General features: G+C 32.8%; 3 protein-coding genes across 6 annotated transcripts; all 3 read left to right on the forward strand.

Annotated features, from left to right (window-relative positions):
* Positions 1-3057: 3057 nt before the first annotated feature.
* Positions 3058-5109, forward strand: LOC107368181 (uncharacterized). Of its 2 annotated transcripts, none has more exons than XM_089266521.1 (3): positions 3058-4098; positions 4162-4343; positions 4428-5109. In XM_089266521.1, exons 1-3 carry the CDS (start codon positions 3186-3188, stop codon positions 4950-4952), a joined length of 1620 nt encoding a protein of 539 aa, XP_089122647.1. In that variant the 5' UTR covers positions 3058-3185; the 3' UTR covers positions 4953-5109. The 2 variants fall into 2 exon arrangements, with proteins under 2 accessions (XP_089122647.1, XP_089122648.1); XM_089266522.1 differs by having other exon boundaries at positions 3061-4098; positions 4177-4343.
* A 1938-nt stretch (positions 5110-7047) lies between these two features.
* LOC107368225 (protein cueball) lies at positions 7048-10161 on the forward strand. Of its 2 annotated transcripts, none has more exons than XM_089266527.1 (4): positions 7048-7548; positions 8594-8748; positions 8839-8999; positions 9083-10161. In XM_089266527.1, exons 1-4 carry the CDS (start codon positions 7175-7177, stop codon positions 9626-9628), a joined length of 1236 nt encoding a protein of 411 aa, XP_089122653.1. In that variant the 5' UTR covers positions 7048-7174; the 3' UTR covers positions 9629-10161. The 2 variants fall into 2 exon arrangements, with proteins under 2 accessions (XP_089122653.1, XP_089122652.1); XM_089266526.1 differs by having other exon boundaries at positions 7051-7548; positions 8519-8748.
* Positions 10162-10881: 720 nt separating this feature from the next.
* LOC107368218 (low-density lipoprotein receptor-related protein 1B) lies at positions 10882-13073 on the forward strand. 2 transcript variants are annotated; one of them, XM_015935999.3, is made up of 3 exons: positions 10882-11721; positions 11785-11960; positions 12032-13073. In XM_015935999.3, the coding sequence occupies exons 1-3, from the start codon at positions 11019-11021 to the stop codon at positions 12644-12646; spliced, it is 1494 nt and encodes a 497-aa protein (XP_015791485.2). In that variant the 5' UTR covers positions 10882-11018; the 3' UTR covers positions 12647-13073. The 2 variants fall into 2 exon arrangements, with proteins under 2 accessions (XP_015791485.2, XP_015791486.2); XM_015936000.3 differs by having other exon boundaries at positions 10885-11721; positions 11803-11960.
* The last annotated feature ends 2324 nt before the right edge of the window (positions 13074-15397 follow it).

Raw genomic sequence — 15397 nt, forward strand, 5'->3', positions numbered from 1 at the left:
GCTTAGGAATTAGCGTTTAATCAGGGTAGGGGAAAAATGCAGCATCCGTATCTCTTACTATTGACTTTGGGGGAAAAACTTTTGGGTATTCAGGTTGATGTTTTATTGTTGAGTTTGAAGGATATGTAAAACTGTCTTTCGAGTAAAGAGTTAAATGACAATATGGCACCTCAACTGTGCAAAAGAGATCAAAGTTTCTATGGTTGTTCATCAGACAAAATTTTCAACAATGGAATCAACAAAGGATTGGACAAATGGATTCAACTCTCAACCGAACGAAAATTTTCAGTTGTGCTCAAAGAAAGGCTTTTTAAATTCCAAAATGAATTTTATCGACAAAACCTAAAGATTTTAACTTTTGGATTTCTTATTCTGACAATGGTTTTTATTAAGAATTCGAACGTCCAAGTTCGAACGTAGATTTCATTTGTCCAGCTGTATAACCAGATTTTATTTTATTTTCTAGTTTTCAAATCGGCGATGGTTTGGAGTCTTTAAATATGGATTGAATTTATTGTAATCAGTGAAAAAATACGATCGGGGTTCCACTTGTTATATTCAAACTAAAAACAATTTGAATTTACTTTTACTGTACATTAACAGCTAGAAAGGAGTCGTTGACTTGACAAGGTTTAAATTCAAAACACTTTATAAAAATAAATGAGTTTGACTCAAAAATTGAATCAAAGTTTAAGGTTGTTAATTAATGACTGATGTAAATTATTAAATGTCCTCTTCTGGACAAGTTGTCCACTCTGAACCAACTCATGTCCTCTTCTGGACCAACTAATTGTCCGCTTCTGGACCAACTCATGTCCTCTTCTGGACCAACTAATTGTCCGCTTCTGGACCAACTAATTGTCCGCTTCTGGACCAACTATATGTCCTCTTCTGGACCAACATAGAGTATATAAGACTAAGTTGAACATGGCATTCTAAAGATGAACCCTGAGACTTATAAGAATATAATCAAGATTTTACTAGTCTTGATAATCATTATTGTTCTTTTTTTACGTACTTTCTACCGACCTACAAGTGAATATGTCATCAAACTCGCTTAATTATTCAATAGCTAATATTGTATGTTTATGGAAGATAAACGGGCCTTTCAAATTAGAGATTGACAATACTAAAAGAAGAAAGAGATTCAATGCTCAAATCATAAAAAAAAGGTGTATTTCTAATTTTTGGATCAGGAAAAGTAATTGCTACTGGATTTAAAGAAGTGACTTCAGCCGGTTCGATTCTTCAAGAGCTCTATCCTGCAAACAATGTTAACTTTATTAAAACAGTTAACATTACAGCTCATAGCTTTTATCCATTTGCATTCAACATTCATGAATTTGTTGAATCATCAAAAGATGCAAATTATGAGCCTGAAATTTACCCTGCTGTATATATTAGATTGAATGGATTGACCTTGATATATTATTAAACAGGATCAATCATATTAACAGGAGCTAAAGAGCTTTCACAGATAGATGGCGCCCTTGTCGAGTTTACGAAACGTGTTCTGCCGATGAGTATATAAGGGGCCGTAAATTATCAATTCCATTCATTCTATTTACAACAATCACAAAGTAAACATGTCTAATTGGAAAAGTTTTAAAATCCTAGACGAAGCAATTTGCTTCAAAGTTTGTTATGGTGAAACAGTCAAACGACTTGATATTCGTGCGATGATTCACAATTTATTATCAACATTCGGTTTATCACTCACGCCGTCTGAATTTAAATACATTTATGGTTATTACAAGAGTTTCAAAGAGGGACCATTAGAGGTTCATCACTATGATATTTCAATAAGGAAATATTCAAAGACTTCTTTTGAAATCATGAAAAATGGTAAAAAAGTTGTCACTCAACTTCCCTTTTGGGAAAAAATAACCCCTTACATTCCACTGGCTCTATACTTGGTTTCTTAAGAAATTGCAGTCCATCAATTTATTGATATTTACGTGCTTTCTTTCTTCATGGGCAAAGATCACATGTTGAAAAAACAATGGGCTGCTACTCAATGTCTTTACCCGTTAGGTGGTAAAGTTAAAGATATGTTCGAATTGATGGAGACTTATTCGTCATATGACGAAAGTGAAAAAGATAAGATTAAAACAGTGTTAAAAGCTGTCCTCTACAATATGCTAAAAAACGGCATCGACCAGAATGGTTACCAAGAAATAAAGAAGTATAAAAAAGAGTTAAAAGACCTCGATCGAGCTTTGAATAAGGAGGCAAAGGAAAAAGAAAAACTTTTCAAAGAAAATTCAGCCTTAAAAGAAATGTTAGATATTAAGGATAAATCAGACCTTTCTTTTGCTATTTATGCTCACAAAGAGCTTAAACGTCTCTCAAAAGTTCCAACGGACATGTTGGAAGAAAGATGCCGTGGGCTTTAATTTGTTTAAAAAATGTATCTGAAAAGCTCCATTAAAATTGTTATCTTTTCCGTAAAAATTTGAGTTCAATTATCAGAAAATAAAGGTTTAATTTGTTGAAAAAAATGTTTCCCACGCTCCCTTACCCCTTAATTATAAAAATTGATAAAAAATCTGGTCCAAAAGAGGAGATTAGTTGGTCCAGAAGAGGACAAGTGGTCCAGAGTGGACAACTTGTCCAGAAGAGGACATTTAATAACTACTGACTGGTTTACTTTTGATTGAACAGAAAAAATCGAGAGTCAAAATTTTGTGTGAAGAGCTAGTACAAAATTTTCTTCAATTAGATTAGATAATACAGTTGAATAAGTTAAATCAATAATTGTTGATCAAATGATTTAAATCTTGAGAATCTGAAATAAAATAATTGATTTGATATTCAAAATGAAGATGAAATCTCATCTAAATCCTGTAGTTTGAGGGCAAAAAATAGATTTCTTAAACGAAGGACTACCTGAAGGAGATATGAAAAATGCTGACATTCGTTGTCATTTTACTGTCATTAGATAATTTACGCCGTCGAACAAAGGGAATGAAGTGATTAAAGTAATTTTGCTTACCAATCAAAGTTGATAAACACTCACATTGAAGCATTTATTCCAATTAGTTATAGATTTTGTCTTGAAAACTCTTTCAATACAATCTTATTCATTTCGTGATAAAAAAAAGATGAATCGAGCTTAAAATACAAAATCTGTAGCTTTTCAACGACAAATCAATATTTAAAAGTGTCTAATAACATCAATCACCATGAAAGGACAAAACAAATCATGGAAACGTTATTCATCATGTGTCACCATAAATCATTGTTTACTAACATTTTTGATCGTTATTTCATGTGTCAATTATTCTCATGGTTTCGGCCATTGGGAGCCTAGTTTCAGGGCTAGAGTTTCTAAAGACCACCAAGAGCCACCAGAAGAGATATTTGAAGATGCTGCTAGAGAGTTTCTTCCTCGAGATGTTACCAATAAGCCGTCACGAGAGAAGTTCCAGTCAACTTTGCTTCGTGAGACGTCAGCTAAAAGCTCACAAAAAGCTGTCCAGTATCCTCATGAAAGATCTTCACGGCTTACTGAATTTGATACTTTTCCAGTCTATAACGACGCTCTCAAGACACCAGAGGATAATTGTCTGAGAACTGTAGATGATGGAATTGCTCCAAACTATGCCTCCGGTTGGTCATCAGTACAGAATGTTTGGCCAACTGTAAACTGTGATGCCGATGAGTTTAGTTGCCACTCGAAAAGGTTGTGTATTAAACCGCATTTGGTTTGTGATGGAATCAATGATTGTGATGATGGATCAGATGAGTTTGAATGTGAAAGTGCAACTCAAACTATTAGTCCAGATTTAATTTGCGTGAATGATGAATGTCCTAGGTCATACAAACGTAACCCAAGTCCACCTCAATGTACTGAATGGGATCCTAGAAATGTAGCATGTAGACATCACAAAGGAAATGTACCTTTGGTCGTCTTTTCCACATTGAATGCCTTGTATGAGACTAGTTTACCAGAGGATCGTTCAAAAATACATTTAAACAAGACACTTCAACTAAATCAGACTGGAATAAAAGCTTTTGATTACGAAAATGTTGACGATGCTGTGATTTGGTTAGATACGAGTGAAAACAAGATATTTATCGCAAAATTTTGGCAAAGTAAGTAACCTTTAACTTGATATAAGAAAATTGAATTAAAGTTGAATTTTGAGTTGAGCTAAGACTACTTATTTAAAGACTCAAGCAAAATTGGTAATATTGAAATCCATGAGCGTCGAGTGGCTGTTAATGGGACACATAAAATTCATGGATTTGTTTATGATTGGATGAACGTCGCTTCAATCTGGATTGATGACTATGGAATCAGATCAAAAAAAATTCGGAAATTTTTCGTTGTGATGGATGTATGTTTTATTCATTAAAACGAGCAGTTAATTTGGTTCTTTAAGACATTTAATTCAACTATTTTTCTTATTCCAATTGAACAGAAAACTAAACTTTACCGTACTTTGGATCCTTCTTTTGATAGACCTGGATCTATCACTATCGATGTCAAGAAACGTTTCATCTTTTGGACAAATATTGGTGCCGATCCAAACAGACCTTTTGATTTTCCTGTGTACATCGAGCGAATCGATATAAGTGGTGAACCTAGAGCCCAAAAAATAGTTGAAACGAACATCTTGCGTCCAGTTGGTTTAGCCATTGATGCTAAAAACACCAAAGTCTATTGGATTGATGGTTTATATGGTACATTGGAATCGGTCGGATATGATGGAACCAATCGTATCACTTTGTATGAATCTTTGCCCTTCATAGATGAACTTATATCAATGGACATATTTTCAAATTATTTGTACTTCACTGATAAGGCAAACAGTACAATCCAACGTATCAATATAAACAATGCAGTCAAAAAAGTTGATACATTGATATCTGTACCTAATGGGCCACCTACATGGGTTAAAATAATTGATCCGAGTGTACAATTTTCGACTTATTTTCCGATCTAAAAGTATCGACGATCGGCGATTTAAGATTTAGATGATATAAGTTCAGCTAATGGACCCTAATTTACTCTATATAATGACCTTTCTCTGTCCAGTTCAAAGGGATTTGATCGATGTATGCAAAAGACTAATTAAAAATAAAATTTTTTGTTCAAATAAATTGATCTTTGCAAGAGACATGATTAACAAGTTGCAAGATGCATGGAGATATCGCATTTGGAGAAAAGGAAATTAAATGAGATAAACTTATCCCAGAGGAAATCATTGGGAGTGATTCTGGTCTCAATCAATGGTTATGATGGAATGAATTAGAAGACTCATCATTAACGTTGGACATCGAGGTTGATCCTCTTCTTTTTTGGACATTCAAATGAGCTTAAATTAAGTGAAAGTGGTTTTGTGTTTCCAACCAAATCAGCCAATCCAAGACTAATTTTAATAAAGGCTGCTTTCTGGTTAATTAATCAGCGATAGTAAAGTTTTCCAAGATTGATATAAAATGGTCACTTGGATGTCGAGTTAAATCATTAGAGAAATGAAAATCATTGAGAGTTGACTGATCTTAAAGTGATAAACCAAAGTATCGACAGCTAAAAAAGTGGTGGCAAAAAGCTGGTCCCCTCTTAACTCTTTACTCACAAGGGAACCACGCGAAGTGGTACTCACCGATTTTTATGTTCTATAGCTCATTCGAAAGAGCTCGTCGAATAGATAAAAAGTGTTAATTATTAGCTGCCCATACGCACTTTTGAAAAAGTTACAGGGCTTCCTATCGAAAATTTAAGGCCGCGAATGATTAAATAAAACGCTGAAAAAATATTCGATTTTGATTTTTTCAATCAAATTTTTTTTCTTAAATGAAAATTTAATCTTTTATCTTTCATTTGGTACTACGAACGTAGTTTTGCGACGCATAGATCGCGTGCAAATCAATTTCGAAAAAACATCTATTAAAAAAATTGTGAATCCTACGAGAAAATTAACATTGAGAAATCCAAATTTCTCAATTTTTTCATAGACAAAAATGGTTAAAATCTCAATTTTTCAACAATTTTTTTAATAGATGTTTTTTCGAAATTGATTTGCACGCGATCTATGCGTCGCAAAACTACGTTCGTAGTACCAAATGAAAGATAAAAGATTAAATTTTCATTTAAGAAAAAAAATTTGATTGAAAAAATCAAAATCGAATATTTTTTCAGCGTTTTATTTAATCATTCGCGGCCTTAAATTTTCGATAGGAAGCCCTGTAACTTTTTCAAAAGTGCGTATGGGCAGCTAATAATTAACACTTTTTATCTACTCGACGAGCTCTTTCGAATGAGCTATAGAACATAAAAATCGGTGAGTACCACTTCGCGTGGTTCCCTTGTCAGATGACAAATTTTTATATAAAATCAACAATCAACCATCAACCTAAATAACAAAAAAGTTTTTCCCCCTCTCTCATCCGTTATTGAATACGGATCCTACTTTTTTCCCCCAGTCTCTATTTTCATGAATTTCTCAGAGGTCATGAAATTCTGAGGACAGGTTTCCTATTTTTCGTCGTTGTGGTTGAATGAGGGCTTTCACGCTGTGTAATTTTTTTTCTTAGAACCCGCTCAGTTCGACCACAATCTTGACGCAAACACTTTATATATTGTATAAATGTATAGATGATTAAATTTTCGTCAATTAGATCAGTGAATAAGTTAAATCAATAATTGTTGACCGAATGATTTTAATCTCGACATAAAAACTAAAATAAAGGGTATTAAGGTTCATTTCTACCAAAACTGAGGAAAACGTTATCATCATTTTCATCTTAATCTTAAGGTAATCTTATATTTCTTCCCCCCGATTCTTGTAGAAATAAACCTTAACATTGATTTGATACACAAAATGAAAATGAAATCTCATGTAGAGCCTAAGATAGATTTCTTAAACGCGTCAATATCTGATAGAAGACTGAAAAATGCTGACATTCGTATACATATTACTGTCATTGAATAATTGACGGCTCCGAACAAAGGGAATGCAGTGATTAAAGTAATTTTGCTTACCAATCAACGTTGATAAACACTCACATTGAAGAGTTTATTCCAATTGGTTGTAGATTATGTCTCGAAAACTCTTTCAATGCAATCTTATTCATTTGGTTATAAAAATGAACTTAAAATGAAAAATCTGTAGCTTTTCAACGACAAATCAATATTTAACAGTGTCTAATAACATCAATCACCATGAAAGAAGAAAGCAAATCATGGAAACGTTATTCATCATGTGTCACCATAAATCATTGTTTACTAACATTTTTGATCGTTATTTCATGTGTCAATTATTCCCATGGTTTTTTGCTTTGGTCAGCAGACTTTAAAAGGTTGTGCTTTAGACCGAACTTGATTTGTGATACATCGACATCGTACATTTGTAGAATCAATAATTGTGATGCATCAAATGAGCGTCCATGTCCAAATGTAACAACAACACCAAAAGTAACAACTGCTTCAATGAATGAATCAGCTCCAGATTGTATGAATAGCGAATGTCCTCTGTCATACAAAAATAAAGCATTGGCAAGTCGCTGTGCTCAAATTGTGGATTCTGATTCTAAGCTGTGAGGAAAAATTATGTTACAAATATTTTGATTTAAACTTCTATTAAGTTTTGTAGCTAGAAGACTGAAATTTTCAGGAAATAATGATCAAAATCAAGTCAATACTTGATTTAAATCTGACAAGGGATGCATGGTTGGTCCTACGACAATCTTGAACTTTTTTGGGCTTAAAATATTCTAATGGGTCAGATATGACCCTTTGTAAAGCCTTTCGTTTCGGAAATTCTCCGTTTCAAAGTTACAGGGTGTCAAAGTATCCATTTTGCATAGTTGAAGCTATTGAAAGCAATATGGATTTGTTAAAAAACATATTTCACCATTTTATCATAGATCGACATTACTGGCATTAAGCATATTAACCTACGTAAAAACAACTTTGACACCCTGTAACTATGAATTGGAGAATTTCCGAAACGAAAGGCTTTACAAAGGGTCATATCTGACCCATTAGAATATTTTAAGCCCAAAAAAAATCAAGATTGTCGTAGCACCAACCATGCATCTCTTGTGAGGTTAAACCGTAATATAATTCAAAAGTTATTCAAAATTTACGATTTTTTGAACTGATCGCAAATGCTGAAATTATTCAACAAGAATTTCCAATAATTTTCTTAACTCTAACTGCAGGGCGTTCTAAAGGTATGAAGTTCCTGAACTAACACAAATTTCAACTTTAAGAGTCAATTAAATAATTAAGTTAATCTAGGTCGATTTGTCGCTCAGAATTCCGAGAAATTAATCAAAAGAATCAAAAGTAAGCTCAAAAAATTCAATGCTAGTTATTTTGAAAGTCTCATGGCTAATCTCCAATTTAAAACGAACGAGGCGGATTAGAAAGGATTATTTTACATACGCAAGATCCTCTGATTCCTGGCTATCAATAAAGGTCAACTTTGAAAATATTGATCAATTATTAGTCAATTAAACAAAGAATGAACATTTTGTAACATAATTTTTCCCATCTGGTTAGAAAATATGCATGTAGACATAACATAAAAAAACCTTTGATCGCCTTTTCCACATTGGATGGATTGTATGAGACTAGGTTACCAGTAGATCGTTCAAAAATACAAGTAAACGAGACACTTCAACAAATAAATTTGACTGAAATAAGTGCTTTTGATTACGATAATTGCGACGATCTTTTTATTTGGCTAGATGAGAGTGGATACAATATATTTTGGGGGAAATTCGTTCAGAGTAAGTAACCTTTAACTTGGTAAATGAAAATTGAATTTAGCCTGAATTTTGAATTAAGTTAAGACCATTACCTTTTTAAATGCCTTTCAGCTGATAAAGTTGAAATCCATGAGCGTCGAGTGGCTGTTAATGTGACACATATTAACACATATAATATGATTCATGGATTCGCTTATGATTGGAAGAACCAAGCTATAATCTGGATTGATGACTATGGAATCAGCTCAAAAAGATTGTATTATGAGATGGAGGTATGTTTTGATTATTGTAACGAGCAGGTAATTTGATTTTTTAAGAAATCTAATTTTACTATTTTCTTACTCCAACTGAACAGCAACCTAAACTTTACCGTACTTTGGATCTTGATAAAGATTATCCTGAAGCCATCACTATCGATGTCAAGAAACGTTTAATCTTTTGGATGAATACTGGTGACGGTTTAGAAAGATCTATTAATTTACCGTACATCGAGCGAATAGATATAAGGGGTGAACCTAAAACCAAGAAAATAGTTGAAACGAACATCGTTCGTCCAGTTGGCTTAGCCATCGACACTAGACAGAAAAAAGTCTATTGGATGGATGGTTTAAATTTCCATAGTACGTTGAATTCGATCGGATATGATGGAACCAATCGTATCATTTTGCGTGAATATTTGCCTTACATAAATGAACTTATATCAATGGACATATTTTCAAATTATTTGTACTTCACTGATAAGATAAACAGTACAATCCAACGTATCAATATAAACAGTGCAGTCAAAAAAGTTGATACATTGATATCTGTACCTAATGGGCCACCTACATGGATTAAAATAGTTAACCCTATGTCAATGTTCTGGGGGGAATTCTTCGTTTTCAGTTTCGAAGAAATGTGATGGAACACCTGATTGTAAAGATGGTTCCGATAAAAAATGTTTGCATCATGGATGTGATGAAAAGTTATTTAAATGTACAAATGGTAAATGTATTCCCAAAAATTGGCTTTGTGATTCAGAAGATGATTGCGGTGACAAATCGGACGAAACTGTAAAGTCTCGGATCCACCTTCCAAGTTTCATCGATAAATCATTAAAATGTAATGGTATTACAGATTGTCCTGATGGATCAGACGAAAAAGAATGTGGTCATGAATGTTCAGAAAAGGAGTTTAGGTGTGACGATGGTACTTGCATTGATAAGTCATTCCGTTGTGATGAAGATATTGACTGTAAAGATAAAAGTGATGAGATTGGATCAAAATCGTAAAACCAGTTAACCGATGTTATTTTCACTGTAATCCTTTAACCTTACAAACCCTTAGAATAAGAAATTTACCTCTTTTTTGACTAACTTTTGTCATGTTTTTTGATGAATGTTTTTTTTGAAATTTTACACAAAACATATTTTAATAAATCACAATTTGAATTTACTTTTACTGTACATTAACAGCTAGAAAGGAGTCGTTGACTTGACAGGATTGAAATTTAAAACATAAGTAAAGATAAATGATTTTGACTCAAAAATTGAATCAAAGTTTAAGGTTATTAATTAACGACTCGTTTATATTTGATTGAACTGAAAAAACCGAGAGTCAAGATTTTGTATGAAGAGCTAGTGTCATCTATGAACAGAGACACAAGGTTTTTTAATCATTGTGTATATCAATGTTTGACACTTTTTTGATCATTTATTTATTAGGGTTGATTAGCTGATGGGTTCATCATGATTAGAAGACGAAATTGTCTGAGAATTATTGTATTGCTGAATATCAGCTTGATTAAACGATTAATTTTGCTTTGAATAGCAGAATTTTCTTCAATTAGACTAGGTAATACAGTAAAGTGTAAGTTAAATCAATGATTGTTGACCAAATGATACAAATTTTGACATGAAAACTGTAATAACATCATTATTTTGATATAAAAAAATGAGAATGAAATATCATGTGAGCCTTCAGTTTGATGGAAAAATAGATTTCTTAAACGAGTCAATATCTGATAAAAGACTGAAAAATGCTGACATTCGTATACTTATTACTGTCATAAGATTATTGACGGCTCCGAACAAACGAAATGGCGTGATTAAAGTAATTTTGCTTACCAATCAAAGTTGATAAACACTCACATTGAAGAGTTTATTCCAAATTGTTGCAGATTTTGTCTTGAAAACTCTTTCAATACAATCTTATTCATTTGGTGATAAAAAAGCTGAATTGAGCTTAAAACAAAATCTGTAGCTTTTCAACGACAGATCAATATTTAAAAGTGTCTAATAACATCAATCACCATGAAAGGACAAAACAAATCATGGAAAAGTTATTCATTATGTGTCAACTTTAACCATTGTTTATTAACATTTTTGATCGTTATTTCATGTGTCAATTATTCCCATGGTTTTTGGGATTGGGTGCCTTTCTGGTCATCAGAAGAGGATGCTCGGCCAACTGTGATTTGTGATGCCGATGAGTTTAGTTGCAACTCGAAAAGGTTGTGTATTAAAACGGATTCGCTTTGTGATGGAGTCGATGATTGTGATGACAAATCAGATGAGCTTCCATGTGCAATAGCAGGTATTTTTCCTGACCATTTAGGTTGTAACAAAGGCGAATGCCCTCGATCATACAAACGATACCCAATCCCACCTCTATGTGCTGTTGTTAACAATATTACCTGTGAATATTATATTAATATAACCTGTGTGAATAAATTATGGGACTTTAACCCATACAGATACGTCTTGCAAAATCTCATAATTTATCCAGAATGTAGAAATCACTGGACAAATGTACCTTTGATCGTCTTTTCAACACTGAATACCTTGCATCAGACTATTTTACCAGAAGATCGTTCAAAAATACATGTAAACAAGATGCGTCAATTGAATTTGAGTGGAATAAGTGCTTTTGATTACGATAGTTTCAACAATGCTGTAATTTGGTTAGATAAGAGTGAAAATAAGATATTTGTGGCACGATTTAACGTTTTTTCAGGTAAGAAACATTTAACTTGATACAAGAAAATTGAATTCAGGTTGAATTTCCAGTTAAATTAAGATTGTTACCTTTTTAAAGGATTAAATGAGATGAAAATCCATGAGCGTCAAGTAGCTGTTAATGGGACACATAAAATTCATGTATTTGTTTATGATTCGTTGAACAAAGTTATATTCTGGATTGATGACTATGGAATCAGATCACAAAATTTGCTTAAAATGTTCCGTAAGACACAAGTAAGTTTTAATTATTAAAAAGAGCAATTAATTTGATTCTTTAAGAAATTTAATTTGATTATTTTCTCAAGCCAATTGAACAGCAACCTAAACTTCTGCGTACTTTGGATCCTTCTTATGAAAAACCTGGAGCAATCACTATCGATGTGAAGAAACAGTGCATCTTTTGGATGAATATTCCTGTCGATCCAGAAGTTCAACTTGCTACTCCTAAGTTCATCGAGCGAATCGATATAAGTGGTGAACCGAAAACCGAAAAAATAGTCAAAGGCGAGTTCGAACATTGGGATCTATACCCGGTTGGCTTAGCCATTGACACTAAAAACACCAAAGTCTATTGGATTGATGGTTTCGGAGGTACGGTAAACTCGGTTGGATATGATGGAACCAATCGTACCATTTTGTATGAAGATTTGTACACAACGTCTGAAGTTATATCAATGGACATATTTTCAAATTATTTGTACTTCACTGATGCGCGGCGAAGTATTAATAAAATCCATCGTATCAATATAAACAATGCAGTCAGTAAAGTTGATACTTTGGTATCTGTACCTAATGGCCCACCTACATGGGTTAAAATAATTGACCCGAGAGTACAATATACGAACTTTCCTCCCATTCTAAAGGGTGAAGCAAAAGTAGGGTCACAAATTAGTGATCGGTTTATCTTGCCTAAATTTTGAGCTTTATGTTTAGCCGAATATTCGAAAAGGTCAACAACTCCTAGACAAATGTGTGATTTCACCAAAATACGGACTAATATATCGAAAAAAATTGCCGAAAGCTCCGGCAAAAATCTTATGGTCGACTTGAAGAAAAAATTACGTAAAGTATCGAGAGATGGGCCATTTTCAATAATTAAATAACCAACTTGTAGCTTGATTTCAGCAATATCATTCGTTTAAAATCCATCGAATTGCCTGTTTTTATTATCTAATTATTAAATCTCAAAGTTTGTGGCCCTACTTTTGTTCCACCCTTTAGAATTATCGAAGTATAAAAGTGTCCGAATTTCTTCATTTAAATTGTAATGACCTTTCTTTTCCCTGTTCAAAGGAATTTGATTCATGTATTTAAGAGACTAATTAAAAATGGAATTTATTGCTCAAATGAATTTATCATTGCAAGAGACATGGAGGAAACTTATCTAAAGAAAAATGAAATTAAAAAATGAACTTATCCCAGAAGCAAGGAGTAGGAGTGATTCTGGTCTTAATGCAAAAAATCATGTACAATTATGAGGGAATGAATTATTATCGCTTTAATTTGGATTGATGACTATGGAGTCAGGTCAAAAATATTTTTGAAAAATTTCTTTGAGAATGACGTATGTTTTAAGTACCGGTATTAAATCGAGCAGTTGATTTGATTCTTCGATAAATTTAATTAAACTATTTTCTTACTTCAATTGAACAGCAGCCTAAACTTTACCGTACTTTGGATCCTTCTTATGATAGACCTGGAGCCATCACTATCGATGTCAAGAAACAATGCATCTTTTGGACGAATATTGGTGCCGATCCAAACAGACCTTTTGATTTTCCTGTGTACATTGAGCGACTCGATATAAGTGGTGAACCTAGAACTTAAAAAATAGTTGAAACGAACATCTTGCGTCCAGTTGGTTTAGTTTGTTAATATATTAAGTTGTTCCATTAGAAACCGGCCCCCTATTTTTTTATTTTATGAACGTTCTTCTTATGAGGGTGGGTTATTTTGTGAATTCAAGCCTAAGGTCTAAGTTTTATTTTACACGATAAAACTTCATCTTTTATTCAATCAGTACTTAGATCATGCCGTTTCGATTTTCTCGAATTTTCATGCTTCGCAATTCATTTTTCTCACACTTTTGCACGATCATGGATAGAATTCTAGTGCGATTGGAAATCATCCATGAACTTCAATGAATTGATTTGGCGAACATTTCCCCTAATCGACCCACACGCATAAGCTTAGTCGGTTAGTCAACAGTGCGACGATTTCGCTCATCTTAGCCGTCGCGGCTGCCATATTTCATTTTGCACATTACTTTTTGGACTTGCGCTACTCTAAAAGCATCGAAGTGAATCGATTTCGGTAGATGATTATGAACTTAATCAGAAAACCAGTCATAAAAGCAAGCAAATTTACGCAAAAACTCTCTGATTTACATAAGTTAAGGAAAAAACCTGTTTGTCTTAAAAAATTATAGTGATAAAATTTTTACAAAAAAATATATTGAATCTAGAGTATATAAGCTACGAAACAGTATATAATAAAAGTCTGAGCGATCTCTGGTTGAAAAGTTATTAATGTTCAAAAATAGCCGGTTTCTAATGGAACAACTTAATAATAAAGCTTAGAAGCTCTTCAAATCTTTCATTTCATTTCAATTTGAATGATAATTTGTTTCTTATTCAATATTGCGTTTCTTTCATTGAAATTAACCTAAAATGTCTGTCGATTCGAAAATTAAAGTCAAGCAATCCTTAGTTTATATTTGTATTATTTAATAACTATAATTGTTATATTCAACAACTGCCAGAGCATTCACTCGTTTCCTAACATTTATGTAGGCACCGTTTTACTTCCACATGCGACTGAGGCTGCAATATCTATAAATGTTTCACCAAGGGATGAATACTCACAAATTTGTGTTTTTTATGCCGATCGTAACCTACTCTCAACTTGCTTCACTCTTTTCCTTGAAAAAAATTCAATAAAATCCTATATCCTTCAATTAAACTTACAAGTTACTTACTTGTTAGATTTCATTTTGTTCAGCTGTAGAATCACATTTTATATAAAGTTTTAGTTTTTCTCGGTGACAATGTTTTGTTTCATGAAAAATTTGAGTCATAAATATGGATTGAATTTATTGTATTCAGTGGAAACAAATTTAAGATGATTCATAATGAAAGAGCGGCTGTTTAAAAATAGTCGATTGAATTACATTGAGAAACCAAAAAGGTATTCTGGTTTAATGATAAATAATTAAAGATGATGCATAACTTGGTAATGTTTTAAATAAAAAACAGTTACAGGTAAATAATTGAGTCTAAGTTATCCGCTCTTTCTGGCTCTCGGGTTAATAGGGTTACGGGCTAAGGTTTACAAACAAAAAGTAATACATTTTACATGGTAAGGTAAAGTGAAATAAACAATAATCGAAGTGACCATTGTTCAACTTTAATTTCATCCTACTTTAATCAGGAGCAATTAAAGGTTTTTTTACATCATCTTGAATTAGTTTAACATCAATTTATTGGTGATCTTTAATGGGAAATTAGTGATTTGTGTGTTCAAGCAAAATAACGCAGTTGAATTGTTTGTTTGCAGTTCCAATCAGCTATCAATTATTTTCATTGAAATCAAATTGGTAAATAGTAATCATTCCTTCTCTGTGTTGGCCATACTTCTTTTACCACTGTTCATGGGATAAATGATGATGGAAA

The sequence above is a fragment of the Tetranychus urticae genome, chromosome 1, assembly GCF_039701765.1.
Source record: "Tetranychus urticae isolate SD_2017Ah chromosome 1, NJAU_TeUrti_SD_1.0, whole genome shotgun sequence".
In the NCBI taxonomy this organism is placed as follows: domain Eukaryota; kingdom Metazoa; phylum Arthropoda; class Arachnida; order Trombidiformes; family Tetranychidae; genus Tetranychus; species Tetranychus urticae.

Coding starts and splice junctions, on each gene's coding strand:
- LOC107368181 (XM_089266521.1), top strand. CDS start 3,186: ATGAAAGGACAAAACAAATCATGGAAACGTTATTCATCATGTGTCACC. Junction 4,099..4,161: donor TATCGCAAAATTTTGGCAAA/GTAAGTAACCTT, acceptor AGTTGAGCTAAG/ACTACTTATTTAAAGACTCA. Junction 4,344..4,427: donor AATTTTTCGTTGTGATGGAT/GTATGTTTTATT, acceptor CCAATTGAACAG/AAAACTAAACTTTACCGTAC.
- LOC107368225 (XM_089266526.1), top strand. CDS start 7,175: ATGAAAGAAGAAAGCAAATCATGGAAACGTTATTCATCATGTGTCACC. Junction 8,749..8,838: donor TTGGGGGAAATTCGTTCAGA/GTAAGTAACCTT, acceptor AATGCCTTTCAG/CTGATAAAGTTGAAATCCAT. Junction 9,000..9,082: donor GATTGTATTATGAGATGGAG/GTATGTTTTGAT, acceptor CCAACTGAACAG/CAACCTAAACTTTACCGTAC.
- LOC107368218 (XM_015935999.3), top strand. CDS start 11,019: ATGAAAGGACAAAACAAATCATGGAAAAGTTATTCATTATGTGTCAAC. Junction 11,722..11,784: donor ACGATTTAACGTTTTTTCAG/GTAAGAAACATT, acceptor AGTTAAATTAAG/ATTGTTACCTTTTTAAAGGA. Junction 11,961..12,031: donor AAATGTTCCGTAAGACACAA/GTAAGTTTTAAT, acceptor TATTTTCTCAAG/CCAATTGAACAGCAACCTAA.